Source organism: Saimiri boliviensis, chromosome 12 (genome assembly GCF_048565385.1).
Source record: "Saimiri boliviensis isolate mSaiBol1 chromosome 12, mSaiBol1.pri, whole genome shotgun sequence".
Classification (NCBI taxonomy): Eukaryota; Metazoa; Chordata; class Mammalia; order Primates; family Cebidae; genus Saimiri; species Saimiri boliviensis.
In genome coordinates this window covers 72,791,904-72,815,413 of record NC_133460.1, presented here as the reverse complement: position 1 = coordinate 72,815,413, position 23,510 = coordinate 72,791,904, and the positions used below count along the sequence as shown (strand labels likewise).

Genomic DNA, 23,510 nt, shown 5'->3' with positions numbered 1-23,510 from the left:
TTTTCCTTCCTTCCTTCCTTTCCTTCCCTTTTTTTTTTTTTTTCTTTTCTCTTTTCTTTCTTTTTCTCTTTCTTTCTTTTGAGACAGGGTCTTGCTCTGTCACCCAGGCTAGAATGCAGTGGCACCTTCACAGCTCACTGCAGCCTCAAACTCCCAGGCTCAAGTAACCCTCCCATCTCAGCCTCCCAAGTACCTGGGACTATGGGTGCATGCCATCACCCCCAGCTAGTTTACTTTTTGTATTTTTTTGTAAGGACAGAGTTTCACCATGTTACCCAGGCTGGTCTCAAACTCCTTAGTTCAGGTGATCTGCCTGCTTTGGCCTCGCAGTGTTGGGATTTTAGGCGTGACCAACTGTGCTGACTTCAATGTATTTTTTGATATAAACAACACTACACAAACACAAACTACTGATCAACACTGATATTTAGAATTCATGAGCCCTAAAAACTTCACCTAAAGGGAGGAAGGAGAGGGACAGTAACCTCATAAAGTGGTCTAAACAGAGCCAAGGGCTTTTACATGCATAGTGAAAATAACTGCCAAAATAACCCCACATGTTAGGTATTTCTGTTTTCAAGGAGAGATAGCTAAGGCCCAGAAAGGTTAGGGAACTTGTTAAAGGCCACATATCTATAAATAGTAGGTAGTGGATTTGAGATGTAAATCAGATCTGACTTCAAATCCCTTCTTCATTATATTGTATTGACAGCCCCTCCCCTATTATACAAGAGTCATTATCAATTCTTCTCTTACAACCAACATCCACTCCATCAGTAAATCCTTTTAGTTAATCTGACAGCTTCTTGTTACCTTTCATTGCCACTATTCAAAGCAGCGAGGGGCAACAAGAAGAAAACATCATCTCTCACCTTTACTAAACTATTCAAGTGTCTCAACTATCTCTCAGCTTTCATAATAATGAAATCACTCATCTGTACTTTGAAAGCATGAACACAGGGAATATTAAACACAAAATTCAGATTATATCCTTCCTATGCTGAACACACACAAGTATCTTTAGACGTGGACTAGTTTTCTTGTCTACTCTGTTTTAGTCAAAATGACTTATCCACTTTTCAAATATACCAAGCTCATTCTTGCCTAAAGGCTTTTGCATCTCTACTCTTCCCTCTTTTCCCAGATATCTGCATAACTCGCTCATATGATTTAGGCTCTGCTTAAATATTATCTGCTTGGTTGGGCCTTCTCTAATCACCCTAGATAAAAATAAAAAAACACACACAAACCAAGATTACTCTATTCTGTCTCTATTTTTATAGCACTTACCACTATATGACATTGTATTTGTTTACTAATAAGAGTTTTTATTTGTAATCACAAATATAAAACATCTTGCAATATTAAAACAGAAAACAAACTAGAAGGAAAAGACAGTTTAAAGGTTAATGGTTGAGCAAAATGCAGATTTAGAGAAAACAAAGGAAACCTGTAGATTTTAAAGAGAATGTCTATCGTGGAGGAAATGATGTTAAGTAAAATCAGTCAGGTACAGAAAGATAAATACTGCATGTTCTCACTCATATATGGGAGCTCAAAAAGTTGAGCTCATAGGAGTATGGTTATTAGAAGCTTGGAAGGGAGGGAGAGGGGAGGATAGGAAGACGTTGGTTAAAAGATACAAAATTACAGATAGGAGGAATAAATTATAGTGTTCTACAGAACTGTAACTAGTCAACAATAATTTATTGTATATTTTCAAATAGCTAGAAGATAGAATTTTGAATGTTCCCAACACAAAGAAATGACAAATGTTTGAGGTGATCCATATGCTAATTACCCTGATTTGATCATCACACACTGCATACATAAAAATATCACTCTGTATCCCATAAACATGTACAATTATATATATTAAAATTATTTTTAAAAAGGGAAACTTCTCAACACTTAGAAGAAATTTAAGAGCTAAAGGCATTTAATATTAGATCCATTTTCACTTAAAACATGTAGGGGCCCCATTATTGTTTTTTAAGTATTACTATTAAAATTGCTAGTAATAGCAATTTTTAAAAAAATTACTAGTAATAGCAATTTGTTAGTAATAGCAATTTTTTATGTATTACTATAAAAATTGCTAGTAATAGCACATTTTTTTGGGGGGGCGGGAGACAGAGTCTCACTCTGTCACCCAGGCTGACGTGCAGGGGCATGATCTCAGCTCACTGCAACCTCTGCCTCCCAGGCTCAGGTGACTCTCATGCCTCAGCCTCCCAAGTAGCTGTGATTACAGGTGTGGGACACCACACCCAGCTAAGGTTTGTGTTTTTAGTACAGACAGGGTTTCACCATACTGGCCTTTTAAACTCTTGGCCTCAAGTGATCCACCCGCCTCAGCCTCCCAAAGTGCTAGGATTACAGGCAAAATATTACTAGCAATATTCTTTTTTTTTTTTTTTGAGACTGAGTTTCGCTCTTGTTACCCAGGCTGGAGTGCAATGGCACGATCTCGGCTCACCGCAACCTCCGCCTCCTGGGTTCAAGCAATTCTCCTGCCACAGATTCCTGAGTAGCTGGGATTACAGGCAAGCGCCACCATGCCCAGCTAATCTTTTGTATTTTTTAGTAGAGGCGGGGTTTCACCATGTTGACCAGGATGGTCTCGATCTCTCGACCTCGTGATCCACCCGCCTCGGCCTCCCAAAGTGCTGGGATTACAGGCTTGAGCCACCGCGCCCGGCCCTACTAGCAATATTCTTAATACTCAGAAGCTATAGTTAGATTTGTTAGATGTTATAAAAACTGAATGAAAAATTAAGAGAGAGTAAAAAAGAGAAAGAAAAGGGTATGGTGAATGGACAGGGGGAAATCAGGTAGAATAAGAAATAGGAAAGCGGAATTAAAAAATGGCCAATAACCATTTGGGAATGTTTTACAAATCAGAGTTTTTTAATTTGAAGAATTCTTGTCTATAAGTAGATATGTATACCTATGTACAAATATACATATCACATATAGACAAAAATGAGACAAATCAAATAATTCTAAGACACAAAATAAGGAAATAGAATATTTAAAGAAGCATAACAGGGGAGGACAATCAGAGGCCTTCAGAGAATGAGATTGAAGCTAAGGCTGGAAACATGAAGATAGCTATGCGAAGGTCAGGGAAAAGGCTGGGACAGAAAGGTCCAGGGAGAAGGAAAAGAACTGGAAAGATTAGAGGCAGAAGTTAGCATTTTGAAGAACTGAAGAGAGACCAGTATGTCTGAATCTCAAGAAGCAAGGAGAGAAGGTGACTAGGGCTGTTGTAGGAGGTAGGCCTGTGCTAAATTATGCTAGTTCTTGTAGGTCATGGTAAAAAAACAAAAAACACAAGGTCTTTATAAAGTGAAAACAGAAGTGACATAATTAAGTCTACTTTTAAGGCCACTTATAGGGGTTGAGAATAAACTGGAAGGGAGACAGGAGTGGAAGCAGTAAAAACTTCCATATGAATCATTCCCAAATGACTGAGTTTCCATCCATTTCTTTCCTCTTCCATTCCTACTTCATATCCCAGTCATTTAAACCCCGTCCTGTACCTTTGCCTCAGATTTCACCAAACGACAACAATGAATTGGGAAAAGGAAAAATGCAGCTTTTCTGACTCTGTGTATACCACGTATTTTATTAAAAGCTTTCATGTTACTGCTACATAAACACTGCTTCTAAATAATACATAATTTAAGAACTCGTCAAGCAAGTTCTCTATCAGCTGTACACCTAGAATTAAACACGCATCACATATACACAAATCATCAACCCCTACAAAATGTTTAATTAACTGACCTTAAAATTTGGAGAAAAGTATCGGTTGGCTTTGTCTTTATTTGCTTTGTCCAGATCATTTTTTGTTAAAGTAAGTACTAGATATTCCTTGTCATTATCTGCACGTTCTATACTGCAAATGCTATCAATTTCTTGATCACACAGACTTCCATTTTCTACTTTTTCTGAGGTTTCCTCTGGTCCTGGTATGAAGAATGTATTTACCCAAAAGTGAAACATTTTGTCCTAAAAAAAAAAAAAAGAAGAAGAAAACAAAGAGAAAGAAAATGACATTTATTTTAATATTTTACTCTTTAAAAAAATATGTTACCTATGTTGAACATTTGCCAACAAGTCAACAAAATACACTCTCATTTGATATATTCAAAAAAGGTAAACACTAAGACTATTATATGGCAATCTGAGTTTTCTCTTGCATTTTTGTTTACATGATTTTTCGTCACTTAAATTTTAAATCAAAAATATAATCTCACAAGATCTAAGACAAATTACTTTTGTCTTAAAATTTTAAGCAAAAAACCTCTTTTTTAATCTAATACTAGCTTTAAAAATGTTTTGGTTTATGTGTACATACATATAAACAAAATTCAGATATGGATTTAATTTTTTCTGAATTTCAAATGAGCTAAATATTCCAAGGTTTACCTTAACAAAAGTTCTTGGAAGGTAAGTGCAACTTGCCTGATGATGCATGGCAAATACATGTTTATCCCTACAGCAATACAAACATGAGAGGCTCCATTGTTTTTTCGTTTTTTGTTTTTTTTTTTTTAGATGGAGTTTCGCTCTTATTGTCCTAGCTGCAGTGCAATAGCGCAATCTTGGCTCACTGCAACGGCTCAATCTTGGCTCACTGCAACCTCTACCTCAGGTTTCAAGCAATTCTCCTGCCTCAGCCTCCCGATTAGCTGGGATTACAGGAATGTCCCACTATGCCCAGCTAATTTTTTGTATTTTTAGTAGAGATGGGGTTTCACCATGTTAATTAACCAGGATGGTCTCGATCTCCTGACCTTGTGACCTGCCCACCTTGGCCTCCCAAAGTGCTGGGATTACAGGCATGAGCCATCTGCACAGCTTAATTTTTTATTTTTAGTAGAAACAGGGTTTTGCGCCATGTTGGCCAGGTCTCAAACTCCTGACCTCAGGTAATCCTCATGCCTCAGCCTCCCAAAGTGCTGGGATTACAGGCATGAGCCACTGCACCCGGCCAAGAAGCTCCATTTTCTTACATGACAATATATGCTTGAATACTTTAAAAATAAATATGAGGGGAAGGGAAGAGTACCACTAATTTATTTTTATGTTATAAAATGTCTGTTCTTAAAAAAATCACTTACTAATAAGATAATATCTTCTTAAAAAAAAACCACAACCAAAGTTCATCACTTTAAACCTTTATTGACCAACATAGAAATCTGGCCTGTATTAATCTTTTGGCAATTAATGACGTACAGCCTCATGGCATCTTTTCTGGTACATTAAAATGCCATTTAATCTTTTATTCTAACTTAGGCCAGGCATGGTGGCTCATGCCTGTAATCCCAGCACCTGGGAAAGCCAAGGAGGGCGGATCACGAGGTCAGGAGATCAAGACCATCCTGACTAACAGAGTGAAACCCTGTCTCTACTAAAAGTACAAAAAATTAGCCGCGCATGGTGATACACACCTATAGTCCCAGCTACTCGGGAGGCTGCGGCAGGAGAATCTCTTGAACCAGGGAGGCGGAAGTTGCAGTGAGCTGAGATCATGCCACTGCCCTCCAGCCTGGGCAACAGAGCAAGACTCCATTTCAAAAAAGAAAAGAAAAGAAAAAAAAAAATTTATTCTAATTTATCTTCAAGTTCCCCTGCCCCTGAAAATAAGATCCATAAGGATCTTATGTCTTAAATTTCATCATCCTTTAATGGTACCTGGCAAAGCAATCCTGTATACAAGTCTTTACAAAATTTTTTGCTTATTTTAATTATTTTAGCAATTGTATTTTACTTAGAAGAAAATAAGCTAATAATATTTAAATAACAAAAAGGTGAATTCCATATATATGGATTATATTAAAACTTTTTATTTTAATCACAGCATATACTTAGATAAGGCAGGGAAAATCACATAAAATGGAAATTTATATAATCAAAGATAAACAAATATATCTTAAATATTTAATCTAACCTTCAATTTTGCTTGTGTTAAAGTATAGATGAATGGAAATAAGAATCAGTAAATTCCTAAAGGTATGCAGAGATAAGGATGTAGGTGCCTATTTTTGAAAGCAAAATAAAACTTACTAGTTATCTTAATTTTAAAACAGCTGCTAACACTTCCTGGATTACCAAAAAATAATTTTTCAAAGTTACTGTGATATATTTAACTTTTATTTATACAGATGATAGGAAATGAGTTTCTGGCTTAAAAAAAAAAAAAAAAAGTTGAGCATATTGTGACTTTTTTTTTTTCCAGCTACTTGGATTCTGGATAAAGAAAATATTTCTTCTAATACATCAAAGCAGCATTTAAAATTTTGCAGTAAATGAAACTTCCTCTTATTTTCTTTCAAAAGAAAAGTTAAAAATCAGAAAAACTAAATAAATCCTAGGATTGTGAATGTTTAAAGATTGGCATTATGCTATCTAGTATGTTTAACAAGATAGTAACACTACAAAGTTAGTGCTTTTTTTCATTACTACCTAAAAATGTTGCACCTGGAGTCTCACTTTAAGTATTCACATTTGATATTTTAAATGAACATAGTTGGTTTTTAAATAAGTCATTGCTTTCTGTAAATACAGACCAGTAAAATTCAAACCTCATTAACTTTCTAAACCTGCACATTTAAATATGTTTTCATTCTTTATTACTTCTTCTTCATACTGATTTCTCCCCTAGTTAAAAACTAATAAGTAAATCCAGAGAAGCTAAATAGAAAATAATCAAGTCTTAAGAAACATAAGGGAAGGCATGGTGGCTCAAGCCTATAATTCCAACACTTTGGGAGGCTGAAGCATGAGGACAGCTGGTGCCCAGGAGTTTGAGACCAGCCTGGGTAATACAGTGAGACCCTGTCCCTACAAAAATAAAAACATAAGCTGGGTGTGGTGGCACATGCTTGTAGTCTTAGCTACTTAGCCTGGGGAACAGAATGAGACCCTGTCACCAACAAAAAGAAAAAAAAAGGGGGAAAGGAAAAGAAACATAAGCCAAAATGGAGAAAAAGTGGTTTGTGTCACTAAATAAGACCACAGAACACATCTCATCTCTACCTATAGACCAAAATTTTTAAAATCTTGGTCCCATGCTAATTTCTTCTCAGTTAACAATCCTTGTTAAGGAAAATTCCTCTCACATTACAATGCTGTATGGCCTTTTCCTTCAAACAGGATTATTTATCACCAACGCCACAGTAAGCAAAGCACCTGCAGATCTAATAGAAAACAAATTGTAATTCCTTAGCTGTCAGTCATAAAATAAAACACAGCTTTTAAAATGTCCTTATTTTGGATTATTTCTCCCAATAAAAGTAAAGTACAAACCTTTTTTAGCATCTTGTTCTGTTTGTGGAAGAACTCTACTTTGATATCACCACACACAGGTAACGGCTGAGGGAACTCAAAGTACATAAACTTGTCTTCCCGTCGTGTGGGTCCTGAATTGGAGGAATATATCTTCACCTTTAGCTGGCAGACCACAAACTGAGGATCTGCATGGTTGAATACATACTAGTATCATTTCACAGGAATGTCTTTAACTGTCAAACTGTCAAAAACTATTTTAGTGATTAATATGAGCAATACACACAAAATATGGATTCTGCCTCTGTAATCTTGATCTAAAGCAAATCAATGGAAATAAATGAAATAAAAATATAAATATAAGATTTTCTCCAGTTTGAACCTTCAAAATAAGGTCTTATTACTTGTATAAAAGTCATTCTTAGTTCATGAATAGTAAGTCCCAATATTAGACTTCTAGCAGCAGAGTAACTTCAAAACTTTAAAATCATACTCAAAATCCTAATACAAATGAAAAGTTTAAGAATGAAAAACAATAAAATAATTATCTGGTACATTTGTGAACTACATCAAAAGTAACTTTTAAAACCGATATCAACAGGCAGTGTTCAGGAAAAAATTTTTAAAATAAATAAGACAGATATTCGCTATAGTATCCTGAAGTTTCTAGCGTATGACAAAGATCACAAAGGACAAATCATTACATGTTCACAAGAGAAATAGAATAAAACCTACAAAGTTATAATAAATTTCAAATTCACAAGTCTAGATATTTATTAAAAAATTGACCATTATCTATTTTACCTATAGCTCACATTTTATTTTTAAAGGTATATAATGCCACCATCATGAGAAACAGGAAGCAAGAGATTAGAAATTTCTGTAAAGAAATGCAACAGACTTCAAGTAAAAACTACAGCACAACCTTCCTTTCCTCTAAAACACCTCATTTTCATTAACGAGTATTCTGGCTTTGGCTCATGTATTTTAAATAACTGGTAAAAAATGAAGTAAAAGGTAAAATGTAATTTATCAAAATTCATCATGTTTTTACACTAGCAATTCAACCAAATGGTGGAAAAATGTGTTAAGAGAAGGACTGTATTTTATTTTTTAAATCTACTCACAAACTCATTTATACCTAATGACCTTAATGACAGAAATTAAAGACTGATGAATGTTAAAATCCTAGGACTTGGAAAACTTAAAGTTACCTAATAATTTGACAAAGTATTAATTCATTTGTCATACACTGAGAAATTAGAAAACAAAAGTCCATTACAAAGGAATGTATTAACCTTAAGAGGTTAAGAAGTGTCATTTGGGCCGGGCGCGGTGGCTCAAGCCTGTAATCCCAGCACTTTGGGAGGCCGAGGCGGGTGGATCACAAGGTCAAGAGATCGAGACCATCCTGGTCAACATGGTGAAACCCCGTCTCTACTAATGATGCAAAAAATTAGCTGAGCATGGTGGCGCGTGCCTGTAATCCCAGCTACTCCGGAGGCTGAGGTAGGAGAATTGCCTGAACCCAGGAGGCGGAGGTTGCGGTGAGCCGAGATCGCGCCATTGCACTCCAGCCTGGGTAACAAGAGCGAAACTCCGTCTCAAAAAAAAAAAAAAAAAAAAAAAAAAAAAGTGTCATTTGAAGAAAACATGCCAAGATAATTAAGAGAAACAGAAACACAAGCTTATATAAAGTATATGAGAACTATTATATATAACAAACAAAATTCTCAGCCAAAGATAAACAGAAATCTTTTATTTTTATCAATGTGACTGAGAACAAGGCAAAAGCTAAACCAGGTAAAATGAAATTTCCAGTTTAGTGAATAACTACTACTTCTATGTAGTATCCAAAGCAGTATCAGTAATCACATAATTAGTATGTTTGACAAAAACATGCAGGTTATTCTAATATGGTCTTCTAAGACACTTATTATTTGAAAAAGCTACCACAAACAGGAGATCTATTATACCAACAATGTATCAATAAATTTTACTTCCTTGACTCAAGGTTCAAAGTGCAATGAGCCATTTCATAAGATTTTATGTGATACTGAAAATTTCACTGGGAAATCTAACTTGAAGCAGCAAATAACAAGGTAGGATTCCAAAGTTGTGATAAAATTAAACAGAATAAAATCGCAAAAATGTCTTGTTATCTTTTAAATTTAAACTCCATTAATTCAGAATCTGGTAATCCTGATTTTAAGACTTTAAAAAGGAAATTCACAGTATTTCCAGGTTTCAATTAAACATCTAAAATGTACATGTCCAAAAATTTTAGTACTGCATAAATAATTTATAAGTAGTAAAGGTTTTTCTCAAATCACTAAAGAAAATAATCTTCTCTGCAATATGAATATTATGTTTCAGATAGATAAGACCTAACTAAGCAAAAGTCCAATATTAATGTAGAAATCTGTGGATTTCTACAATACATATCCTCAGATATGACTAAGTTCCAAAAATAAATAACAAGGTCCAGATCTAGTGATATAGTTTGGGTATCTTTCCCTCCCAAATTTCATGTTGAATTGTAATTCCCAATGCTAGAGGTGGGGCCTGGTGGAAGGTGCTTAAATCATGGGGGCAGATTCCACATGAATGGCTTGGGTCATCCTCTTGGTGATAAATGAGCTGGCATTTAAAAGTGTGTGGCACCTTCCCCCCACTTCTCTTTCTCTTTCGTGCTCCCATTTTCACCATGCTCCCCTTTTGCCTTCAGGCATGATGAGAGACTTCCTGAGACCTCCCCAGAAGCAGATGCTGTACAGATTTCTGTACAGCCCACAGAATTGTGAGCCAATTAAAGAAGAATATTAATATTCAGTCCCAGATATTTCCTTATAGCAATGCAAAAACAGCCTAATATACCCAGTAACGAAAATCAGTAGCTGGGCATGGTGGCATGCACCTGTAATCCCAGCTACTCGGGAGGCTGATGCAGGAGAATCTCTGGAACCCAGAAGGCAGAGGCTGCAGTGAGCCGAGATTGCACCACTGGCCTCCAGCCTGGGCAACAGAGCAAGACTCTGGCTCAAAATAAAGTAAAATAAAATAAAAAATAAGGATGGAAAGAATGGAATGATAGATAATTGGAGACCTGAAAGGGTGAGGAGATAGATGATGAGAAATTACTTAATGGGTACAATGTATATTATTCAGAGGATGGATACCCTAACGGCCCTGACTTGACCACTGTACAGTCTACACATGTAACAAAATTACACTTGGGTCCCTAAGTTTATATGAGTAAAACAATGGATATATACATATTGTTATATTCTTGAATAAAAACCACATTGATCATTTTATTAATATTTTTAATCCTTTCTATCACTTAGAAATATTAAGACAAAAATCAAGTAAGAAAAAGCTGCTAATCCCTACAGAAAATACTGTATTTCAGCACTACCTCTGTTTTCTTCACTAATTTCTCCTCTTCTTCCTAAACTCAAATTGCCATTCTTTTTTTTTTTTTTTTTTTTTTTTTTTTTTTTTAAGAGATGGGGTTTCACCATGTTGGCCAGGATGGTCTTGATCTCCTGATCGTGTAATCCACCCACTTTGGCCTCCCAAAGTGCTAAGATTACAGGTGTGAGCCACCGCGCCTGGCCAAGTTGCCATTCTTAACTTAGTCCTCACCCTCTCCTTTCTTTCCTTTCCTCCAAGGCTTCCCATCCCCAAATGCCACACCATTATTTATATGAAAGGCTTAACTACTCTCTCTTTCCTGATGCTGCCCAAAATATTGATATTATCTCCTACCTAGATTCGAACCCATACTCCGAAGTACCCACTTAATATTTTCATGTGAGAATCTCACTTTTAGCAGATTTAAAACACGTTTAAAACCAAAATATCAACATTAATGTCTTCAAGTCTCAGATTCACTTTTCTTTCTTTCTGTGAATATTTCACCTGACTGGGATTAAAACTTTTACAAAATCTTTGGCTAGAAATGGCAAATGAAAAACTAATGAAATCCCATTTGATTGTCCTAGCATACCTGCATTAAGGCGAGGTGTATTACTGGTTTCCTTTCCACTATTTTTTCCCCTTGCAATTATAACTTTACATACAACTGTCCTTACAACATGGTTTAAGCCTCAAGTATTATCATGACATCTCAGCGTTTATCAAATCAAGTCTGTTATCCCCACTCAGGATCCTTTAACTGTCAGTCACACATTCCATTTCTAGTCTATCTTTCATCACTACATTCTTGTCCAGCTAATTTCCTTCTGCTGCACTTCAATTCAAGCTCTTTCCCATTGCCTATAATACTTCTTTCAGTTTTGTTTTGTTTTTTTGAGACAGAGTCTCCCTCTTGTCACCCAGGCTAGAGTGCAGTGACACAATCTCGCCTCACTGCAACCTCCGCCTTCCAGGTTCCAGCGATTCTCTTGCCTCGGCCTCCCAGGTAGCTGGGACTACAGGTACACACCATCATGACTAATTTTTGTATTTTTAATGGAGACAAGGTTTCACCATGTTGGCCAGGCTGGTCTCGAACTCCTGAACCTCAGATGATCCATTTACCTTGGCCTCCCAAAGTACTAGGATTACAGGCATGAGCCACTGCATCAAGCCACTTCTTTTAGTTTTAATGCCAGTTGAAAACTGTATGCTTTCTCTAACGTTCATTAAAGAGCTGGTGAACTTCCTTTAAGAAACTGACAACCTCCAAACGTTTTCTGAATGCAGCATTTATAATTTATACACACAACCTCCTATTTATTATTTATTTATTTATTATTCTAACACAAAGTCTCGCTCTGATGCCCAGGCTGGAGTGCAGTGGCACGATCTCGGCTCACTGCAACCTCTGTGCTCTGGATTCAAGTGATTCTTCTACCGCAGCCTCCCAAGTAGCTGGGACTACAGGCGCACACCACCATGCCTGGCTAATTTTTGTATTTTTAGTAGAGATGGGGTTTTACCATGTTGCCCAGGCTGATCTGGAACTCTCGAAATCAAGAGCGGCCTCCCCAAGTGCTGGGATTACAGGCGTGAGCAACTGTGCCTAGCCTCACAACCTCCCATTTAATTATATAACTCATATTTTATTAAATCTTTACTACATTATTAAATCACAGAACATAAGGAGAAACTAGAAAATTAGGAAAGATGACTAAAGTGAATGTTTTCTCTCTCTTAATAACTCCATGATACTTTATACCTTTCTCTCGGCTCTTACTCTAAAATCAATATTATAGGAAGAGCATGAGTTTTTTTCTTCCTTTTTCCTTCTCTATGAATCAGTTACATTCCTTTGTCAGTCACTTCCAACAGCCCAGTACCTTAAATTTAGCAGTTTAAAAAACTGTACTGAGATGAAAAGAGCATCAATGAGACTCTTTAGAAGGCTTTAACAGGCTATACTAATAAATCTGTGATCTCTGATAAAATTATCTGTCTCTAAGAATACAGAAACATTCTCACAATGATGATCACACCTATCTGACAAAGATAAACAACACTGGAGAGGTAGAATAGGATCAGGATGACTGAGGTAGACTTACAGAGGTTAGGGTAAAAGGGAGAAATAAACTAGAGGCAGACATCAATGACATAATCTGTACTTAGTACTTATCTAGGAAGTTTCAGATTTCAAAGTCTCTTCGTTTTACTGACAAGCAAACTCAAAGAGAGGTAGATGATGTGCCCAGGGTTACACAGTAGATTAATGACAGATCTAGGACTGGAATCCAGATCTAAATCCAGGTATTCTCTAACATTCCACGTACTTTGATTCCTATTCTTTCCTTATTATACTTCAGCTTGCTGCCATGTCTCATCACTTCTTCCTTTCCTTTTCTGTCACTATTATTGTCAATATCTAGTCTTCCTAAGATATTGAGGAATTGATCTCTGCCCTAAGACAAGCAAATTGCTGAATCCCTCTGCTACCCTCATGCTGGACCTCTGATGGGACAGGTTTTTCAGTCAGCTGGTCAGATGTGGGTTGTATCTGGTGGTTATAGCACAGAATATTTCTGTCATAAATATAATTTGGCTTCGATTACATTAAAAACCATTGCCCTTGGCTTCTTTAGGCCAATGAATTGAACAACCAAGCTAATTAATTTGTTCAAATGCTTCAGAAATATAGTCTCCTGCATAAATTTTAAATGTGGTAAATTTATTTCTAAATTTTTATATAAACTTCTGGATATGATAAGAAAATTGTTCCAATACATGGAAGGATGAGAATTTAGAGCACTTACTGCAAGTTCCGCCACTGAACATTGGAATAGTTTCAAACATCATCTTGTGAAACAACAGTGCCACTGGTCTATAATCCAGATGATTCTTTAACAGGTAGCTATAATAATACACATAGCGCCTCTGACTGGGAATAGTTACTCCCTGGTGGACAGAAAAAAAAAAGAGAAGCCAAATTCAAAAAAGTGTTCCATTATAGTTATTTCACTAAATTGCTATGGTAACTGGGTTGTAGCCATTGAAGAACAAATATACATTAGAAATTTGACCTTAAACGATTAACACTTAAATCCAGCTGAATAATAAATTAGAGCAATGTTAATACGAAGGATAATATCAGAATTACTCTTCTCCCTTAAAACAATTATCATAATAACCCATTTATTCAAAGGTCACAACAGCGCTCTGACCCATGAACCCCATAGGCAAAGGCCACTGAATATGCAAAATGTGTCAAAGGCCTCTGCCCTACAGCTATACGTTTTATACCTAGTATTCCTCATAAAGATTTATGGACTCCTTAAACACACAGTTCCTTACAAACTTGAATACCTGCTTTCCAGGAGAAAGCATATCAGAATCAGCAAACTAGATCGAGGCATATTGCCTTTAGGAGGCAGAAACAGCAGTAGCAAAAAGTAATGCTGGCCGTAGAGCCCAGCAAAAACAGGAGTATGTAGTTGATGTAAATGTGTGCAATAATCCTCCAACAGAGGTAAAGCTATCCCTGTACCTCTTTGTTGAAGAAACCAGGGAAAAACAAAATGTTTCTAAAAATATAAGTATTACAAATGATTACTCAAGAGTTTACTAAAAAATAAAACATAAGGCCGGGCGCGGTGGCTCAAGCCTGTAATCCCAGCACTTTGGGAGGCCGAGGCGGGTGGATCACGAGGTCGAGAGATCGAGACCATCCTGGTCAACATGGTGAAACCCCGTCTCTACTACAAATACAAAAAAACTAGCTGGGCGTGGTGGCGCGTGCCTGTAATCCCAGCTACTCAGGAGGCTGAGGCAGGAGAATTGCCTGAGCCCAGGAGGCGGAGGTTGCGGTGAGCCGAGATTGCGCCATTGCACTCCAGCCTGGGTATCAAGAGCGAAACTCCGTCTCAAAAAAATAAAAAATAAAAAAAAAAATAAATATATATATATAATATACATGGCATTTAATAGGGGAAACTGAGTTACCTAAAGAGAAAAATCTAATATGTACAACAATGCATTCACTGATCCTGAATAAATGAGGCATTTAGGGGGTTTTCTATTAGACATGTGACTTAAGAAAAATTCAACCTAGAAATATAAGGCAAATAATAAACAACATTAAGAAGTTTAACTGTGCAAAGCAACTTACAGAAAACTACTTTAAATGAAAGCATACTCAAGAGGAAAAATAATTTGCAATTATTTCTCTTTAAGTTACTACTGGCACCTAGGTCTCCCCATTGTGTTAGAAATTCTGGACACAAATATCCTTCTTCTTCCTAATGAAAAGTATAAAGCATATTTTAAAATGGGCCAGGCGCAGTGGCTCACACCTGTAATCCCAGCACTTGGGGAGGTCGAGGCTTGCTGATCACTTGAGGTCAGGAGTTCAAGACCAGCCTGGCCAACATGGTGAAACCCCATCTTTACCAAAAATACAAAAAAATAACTGGGTGTGGTGGTGTGCACCTGTAGTCCCAGCTACTTGGGAGGCTGAGGCACAAGAATCACTTGAGCCTGGGAGACAGAGGTTGCAATGAGCAGAGATTGCACCACTGCCCTTTAGCCTGGAAGACAGAAAGAGACTCTGTCTGGAAAAACAAACAAACAAAAAACCAGGTACATCGAATAGCAAGTATGTAGGTATCTACTGCAGTATTTCTAGTATCTTTTCAAAGATGAGCATGATTTTATTATAGACAATTTAAAAACATGCATATGTGTATATGTGTAGAAATGTCTAAAAAATAGGTATAAACCATTTCAAACCATGACAAATGATTTAAGATTTTGGCCACAGTGTAAAGACCATATATTTTATAATCAAAAGACTTAATTTGAATGCTGACAGTCAAAATACAAACTCTTATATGTTTTTGAAAGAAAACAAGGACAATAATATGTACTCTTCCTTCTTAATAAGATTTCTATGAGGATCAAACATCAGATGCAGTTACACAAAAGCATACTAAAACTATAAAATGGTGCAGAGTTTTAGCAATTCTGTACCTGTTTAAGGTACAGTTTTGGAATAGCTGGAATTTTATTTCTATATAATGTTCTTAACAAAACAGTAAAAGGTAAGGTAAAGTAGCAGTACTTTGAAGAGCAGTACTGCTCCTTATTAAGACATTAAAAATTATATTAAAGTTAAAAAATGTAAACTTAAAATGATTTATTATATCACATTTAATATAACTTTAGCAAACAACTGTCATTCATGTTTATTAAAATAAATATAGAATTGCTGAGTAGGTTGGCTGAGGGAAATAGCACATGGAAGATGAGTGGGAGGGGCACTTTTCTGAACCATGTGAATTTTTTAACCATATGCATTTATTATCTAGTCAAAATAATGCAAAAAAACTCAAAAAAAATTAAGTCAATCCAAGTATATGAGGAGGCCACATTATCAACTTATTCTTTGTTCTTAGTGGATAACATTTTTCTCTTTATCTCCATTTCTGGCATAGGTTTGTATGCAATAAAAAAAAGATTTCAAAGCTTTGGTATTTTTCAAGTAGTAAGTGATTAGTAGTGCACCTATAATGCAGGTGTTTATACATTCTGTTAATCCTTACCCAAAAAAAGTCTAGGTAAATATGCAAAGAAAATATACATCTACGAGTTGTTAACACTGGGTGAATAATTTATGTATAAATAAATATAGTTGAACTAAAATTACTGACAATTCTAAGAAAAACATGGAAAAGTACATTTTAAAATTTAATCAATTAGTTTACCATCAAAATTATGCATAATTAGTCTATTTCTTAACTTTGCAATTTTTATCTACCTGCTGCCTTGTCAGCACCAGAAATTCAACACTTCGAGATTAACAAAAATTAAAAAGTTGGGAGGCTCACATGTATCTGTTCCAGAGTCTCCAATGTGACCTCCTCATTCTAAGCCATGATGCAAACTCACTAAAACTGAATTAATATCTGCAATATAGGATTTCAAATGAGTGGAAAGTCCACACTGAATTAAAATTTTACAGAAGAAGCTTATACATATGAATGTATAAGGGCTGAACTTTAAAGCTCTTGGAGATTAAAAAATATGTTTTCAAATTTTTCCTTTTTTGGAGGGGGAGGGTTTGAGATGGAGTCTCACTCTCGCTCAGTCTGGAGTGCAGCAGCACAATCTCAACTCACTGCAACCTCCAACTCCCTGGTTCAAACAATTCTCCTGCCTCAGCTTCTGGAGAAGCTGGGATTACAAGCATGTGCCACTGCATCTGGCTAATTTTTAGTAGAGATGGGGCTTCACCATGTTGGCCAGGCTGGTCTTGAACTTTTAACCTCAAGTAATCTGCTCGCCTTAGCCTCCCAAAGTTCTGGGATTACAGGCATGAGCCACTGCACCTGGCCTAAAATTTTTCATTTTTTATGTAAATTAAGACTATTAAGGGCCAGTTTTATTCTCTAACCACGAACTTTTAAGTTAAATTTATCTGTAACTATATATGTAGCTGTGTGTGTATACACACACACACACACACACACATTCTTGAGGGTATAGTTCTACTTTCTACTAGTAGTATCTCTCCTTTTTCACTTTAATTGTGAAGAAAATTATTTATACAGCTAACCCTTGAACAACACAGTTTTGAAATGTGTGGGTCCATATATATATCTGGATTTTTTTCAAAATAATTTTTTCAGAGATTTGCAACAATTTGAAAAAATCTGCAGATGAAACACATAGCCTAGAAATATTAAAAAATTAAGAAAAAGTTAGGTCTATGTCATGAATACATAAAATATAAGTAGATTATCAGTCTGTTTTATCACTTACTATCATAAGATATATACATGTCTATTATAAAAAGTTAAAATGCATTAAAACATATGCATACAAACTTTTAAGACCAGACATGATGCCATGTAAACAAATGCAAAGATGTAGCATTAAATCACAGCTACATAATATTAACTGCAGTACATACTATACTACTGTTAAAATCTCATAGCTACCTTCTGTGGCTACTGAAATGAGCTCAAGGGTTGCGAGAATCTGTTTAAAGTACTGTGTGACACTAATCATCTCTGTATGAGCAGCTCATCTCTCCAGTAAATTGTATATTGCAATAAAAAGCAATCTCTCTTATGGCTCTTTGTGTATTTTTCATTGTGTTTAGTGCAACTCCGTAAACTGTAACACTCTGAGACCTGTATGAGGTGCCAATAGTGGTGATGGAAGTGCTCTCAAGAAGTAGACAAAAGTCATGACATTACAAGAATAAGTTGACTTGCTTGATATGTACAGTAGATATGTACAGCTGTAGCTGCTGGCCATTTCAGACAGATGCCTCGCCTTGTAAACAGAAGACATAATGTATGGTACCAATAAATACAGTAGAGTATTGTAAATGTATTTTCTCTTCCTTATGATTTTCTTAATACACGTTCTTCTGTCTATTTATTGTAAGAATATATATACAAAATGTGTGTTATTGACTGTTTATGTTATGGGTAAGGATTCTGGTCAACAGTGGGCTATTACTAGTTAAGTTTTTAGGGACTCAAATGTTATATGCAGATTTTCAACTGTGCAGGGGGTTGACACTCCTAGCTATCACATTATCAAACAGTCAACTGTATCCTTAACCTTTTTTGCTCAAATACAACTTTAAACACGTTCTAACTTTAGCTAAAGTTAGCATTCTTCAGGTTGACTTAGCACCACATTCCTGGCCATCATCTCAAAAGTCAGCCATTACTCTAACTCCTTTATGTTCACAGACTAGGAGGTGGACCTCAAAAGTATTCTATTTAGTGCTCCTCCTAATATTCCTTCCAGCCCTCTTTCCTATACCTTTGCCTATTTCAAACCCGTTTCACTCAATAACTCTTTGGGTATACATTTATTAAAGTCTTGACCACAATGATTTTTAGTACTTTGTTCTCCCAACCTCAATTTTTATCCTGACCAACACATCATCTTCAATGAATTCGGCTCCTATTTACTGGGAACCCTGAGATCATCCAATATGAATACTCAAAATTCCCTTCTCCCATCTTAAAATCTCTTCATGCTTGATGTCTTTTCCTGTTCAACGAGGGTCTATTTTGGGCAAGTACTTTACTAATTACCTCCTATCTGCCATGTGCCTTTATTCTCTCCACCTGTCTCTAAATAATATGCTCAGGTAATCTTTATTCTTTATCCAGAGCTGACAAAAAACTGAAAGACCAAAAACCCACACTCTCCCTAGATTCTGTATCTCTCTCAAACTATCAGCCTACCTCTGTATAAATAGCAATTCTTGAGAAGCTCTTACTCCTTAATCCAGAGAAACTGGTTATTATGAGGCTGATTTCTTTTTGAAGGGTAGAGGGATGCCACAGTCTCACTCTGTCACCCAGGCTGGAGTGCAGTAGTGCAGTCTTGGTTCACTGCAACCTCTGCCTCCCAGGTTCAACTGCCTCAGCCTCCTGAGTAGCTGGGAGTACAGAGGCATTAACACCAAGCCCTGCTTGTCTGCTTATTTATTTAGTAGAAATGAAGGTTATCTATTTATTTAGTAGAAATGAGCATTTTGCCATGTTGCCCAGGCTGGCCTCAAACTCCTGGACTCAAGAAATCTGCCTCAGCCTCCCAAAGTATTGGGATTACAGGCAGGAGCCACCACGCTCAGCTGAGGCTGATTTCTTAATGGTCATTAATGCTTTCTCAACAACTAATTTCCTACTGTTTTCACAGTCCAATCCTCACTGCTGGCTGATTTTTTTTTTTTTTTAAACATTTCACTGAACACTTTGTATTGGCCTCTTGGGTAGAAATGAGAATTTATTTGCCAGGAAGGATGATCCCATCATATTTCTGCTGGAATCAGCACATGGCCTCCTCTTTATTGATTCTGTTTGGCCCCAGTGCAGCCTGTCCTGCACTTCTTATTTGTAATGATGAAACCTGGCTTATCCAGCACCACACAGAAGCCCAGGCTGTAGATACCAATGCCTGGGTCATATTTGATACCCAAATCGATGTGTTCTTAGATCCCAAAGCCAAAGTTCCCAGTATCTGAGAAGTTATTTTTTCTTAATTCACACTCCTGCACCTTTAGACCTTTCTCCAGGATTTCTTCTGCCTTGGCCCCTCGAACTGTGCAGCAGATGGCAGTCTTTTCATTTCTCCTGTTGCCAAAGGATCTAACAGTACACCTAGCTTTGGAAAACACGAAGGGTTCTGGTCTGTGAGCTGCTCCAACACCTTGGTTACTCAGGTCACTCTGTCTCCAGTTTCTCCTAAAAATATGTTGAGGCAGAGACTGCACATGCCAAGTTCCTGCATGGGGTTCTTCTTTTCACCCTGATCCATGATGGAAAACAGGAAGAGCCTGGCTGATTTTTCTGCATCCATTCTGAAACTTCCCTGCTTGTGTCATAGGACTTACTCTCTTAAGGTTTCTTTCAACCTTTATTGGTTGTCTCTTCTCTCGTCGCTAAATATAGGCATATCTCAAAAGATTTTCCCCTCTGTCAATCCAATCTATTCCAGTGCTTTAATTATCCAATTTTACATAATAACTCCAAAACTTATCTCCCTCAATATGACTTTACTCCCAACTGCCAGTGCATAATTCCAACATCTGGCTGGAATTTCTACCTGGTAATCTCAGAAATACTTAAAACACACATTTCCAAAAACTGAAGCTTATTTCCATCAGTGATATTCACTATTTTCTTCAGCACTAGATGGCCTTCTAATAACTACCACCACCACCGCTTATTGAGCCCATACCATATTCTTTATATTGCTCTAAACGTCTTTAGAAATGCATAATTTAATACTCATAAAACCATGTAAGAAGGGTACTATTGATAAAACATTTTATAGATGAAGTAGGGTCATTTATCTTCATAAGTAATGGAACTAGGTATCATCCTAGCACTAGTCAACTACTATATGCACAGATATAGTAAATATTTTCCCAGAACTAGTCCGCAACTACATCCACAGCTTCTAGTCAACTACTATATGATCCTGCCATCTTCTTTCTGCTTGAGGAAGGAAACATAGCTGAAAGATAGCTGTAATATAGGGCTACAGAAAAAAGAAGTGAGGGAACTCCAGCACTATGGCAAAAGCCCAGGCAGCAGAATGGAGGTAAGAGACACAGCACATTAACTACCTGGCACATACATGCATAAACACTAATGTGACAAACTAAAATGAGAGACAAATCAAAGATTAAGTTCATTTAGTCTACTGATCTTTGATTCCTACACATCTATTCAGTTGACAAAATTCAGATTTTGATTCCGAAATACTACTCAAAACGTCAGCTTCAGTTTTCTGTGGCCTATTTCAGTTTCTTCCTGCAATTTTGCCATAGCCAACTGATTTATCACCCTTTATCCATTCTGTAATCCATCCTTCTTTTTTTTTTTTGAGATGGAGTTTCACTCTTGTTACCCAGGCTGGAGTGCAATGGTGTGATCTTGGCTCACCGCAACCTCCGCCTCCTGGGTTCAAGCAATTCTCCTGCCTCAGCCTCCTGAGTAGCTGGGATTACAGGCACGCGCCACCATGCCCAGTTAATTTTTTGTATCTTTAGTAGAGACGGGGTTTCACCATGTTGACCAGGCTGGTCTCGATCTCTTGACCTCGTGATCCACCCGCCTCGGCCTCCCAAAGTGCTGGGATTACAGGCTTGAGCCACCGCGCCCGGCCTTGTAATCCATCCTTTATACCACTCTCTCATTGAATCAAAAACTATTTAAAACATGGTTTTATATTTCCATATAAATTTGAACATTTTAAAAAAACTCCAGTTCTAATGAACTGTAATCAAGAAATGGAACTTATAAATTTTGATTTTTGAGTGAGATTTTTGTTTTGTAGTTGATCTAATTCGTAAGATTGGTAACTGTTTTATGAATGACAGAAAAAATATATCTCATTATTTTCCATTATTCAAGCCACCTATATACAGTACTGTGTTGCTTCAAAGAAACTGCATGTGGGTGGTTTCATCATTGTATCATACAATATACTTAAACAAACCTAGATGGCATAGCTCACTACACACCTAGGCTATGTATTACACCTCCTATGTTACAAACCCATATGGCATATTGCTGTATTCAGTATCATAGGTGACTGTAACACAATGGTATTTGTGTATCTAACATAGAAAAGGTTCAGTAAAAATGGTATAAAGGATATAAAAAGAGTACACCTGTATAGGGCACTTACCACAAATGGAGCTTGTGAGACTGGAAGTTGCCCTGGGTGAGTGGTGAGTTAATGTAAAGTCCTAGGATATTACTGTATACTACTGTAGATTTTATAAACATGCTACTCTAAATTTATTTTAAAATTTTTTCTTTCTTCGATAAATTAACCTTAGCATTTAAAACTATTTCACTTTATAAACACAAAAAAATTAATTGACTCTTTTGTAACATTTAGCTTAAAACACATTGCACAGCTACACAAAATTTTTTTCTTTATATCCTTATTCTATAAGCTTTTTTCTATTTTTAAATTTATTATTATTGTTTATAAACTCTTGTTAAAAACTAATAAATACACATACACTTTAGCCTTGGTCTCTACAAGGTCAGGTTCATCAATATCACTGTCTTTCACCTATACATCTTGTCCCACTGGAAGGTCTTACGGGGCAATTACACCCGTGGAACCGCTATCTCCTATGACAATAATGCCTTTTTCTGGAATACCACCTGAAGGATCTGCTTAAAGAATGTTTTATAGTTAACATTTTTTAAACAAGCAGGAGTACATGCTAAAATAGTAAAAAAGTATAGTACTATAAACATGTAGACTAGTAACATTCGTTTAACATTAAAGTATTACGTACTGAATATAACTGTCTGTGCTATGCTTTTTATACAACTGACAGCACAGTAAGTTTGCTTACACCAACGCTACCACAAACACGTGAGTGAATACATTGCACTGCAACGGCTACAATGTCACCAGGTGATAGGAACTTTTTAGCTCCATTATAATTTTATAGGACTATTGTCATATATGAGGTCAGATGCTGACTCAAACATGATTATGTGGTACATGACTGTACCTTCCTTGTGCCTTTTGAAGTACATTAAAAATTCCTATCACTGCTTTTCTACCAACTATTCTTCATTTCCTTCAGCTTTTGCTTAATACATTTTGATGTTATGCTTAGCACATTGGTTCATAACTGCTAAGTCTTCACCTGGAGTGCACCTTGAGTAATGTAAAATAACATTTTTGATCCAGTTTAATGCTTTTTGCTTTAAATGCTATTCTGATATTGGGACCCTATCATCTGCTTTTGAAATTTAAATTTGCCTGATGTATCTCTAATCTACCATTTATTTTTAACCTTACTTGTTTTATGTAAATCTCTTGTGATTAATCTCTTTAAAAACAGACTTTAAAGTACAGATTATATATATCTTTCAGACCTAAAATACTGCCATACTACTACCAGAACAGGATACTACTTTAATATCATAGCACAAGATATGTAATGTTTTGCTCATATTCTAGGCATCAATATTCAGATCATCTTCTCTAAGATGAATTCACAATCTACACTCCTCAGTTAAAAAAGAGATTTTCTACTTCAGTAAACTTTCCACTGGTACTGCTAAACTTAGAAATAATGCAGATGTTTCAACATACTGGTGTTTGCTTGAAGAAGCAACGGAAATCTATGTTTCAGAATGATCACAATAAGATTACTAAAGGGAAGCAATTCAACAAAGGAAGAAATATGGCTCTTATTACAATGACAACATACAGCAGTAGTT

General features: G+C 36.3%; 1 protein-coding gene and 1 pseudogene across 3 annotated transcripts in view; both read right to left on the bottom strand.

The window, feature by feature from the left end:
• The window catches only part of PTEN (phosphatase and tensin homolog), a 102,913-nt gene that overhangs the window by 7,327 nt on the left and 72,076 nt on the right, over positions 1-23,510 (bottom strand). For all 3 annotated transcript variants that reach the window (XM_074382534.1, XM_074382533.1, XM_074382535.1), the window contains 3 exons: positions 13,533-13,674; positions 7,321-7,487; positions 3,793-4,017 (listed from right to left, as the gene is read on the bottom strand). In XM_074382534.1, the coding sequence (XP_074238635.1) occupies positions 3,793-4,017; positions 7,321-7,487; positions 13,533-13,674 (534 nt within the window). The remainder of the gene's footprint in view (positions 1-3,792; positions 4,018-7,320; positions 7,488-13,532; positions 13,675-23,510) is intronic.
• LOC141580616 (large ribosomal subunit protein uL5 pseudogene) lies at positions 16,179-22,367 on the bottom strand (annotated as a pseudogene).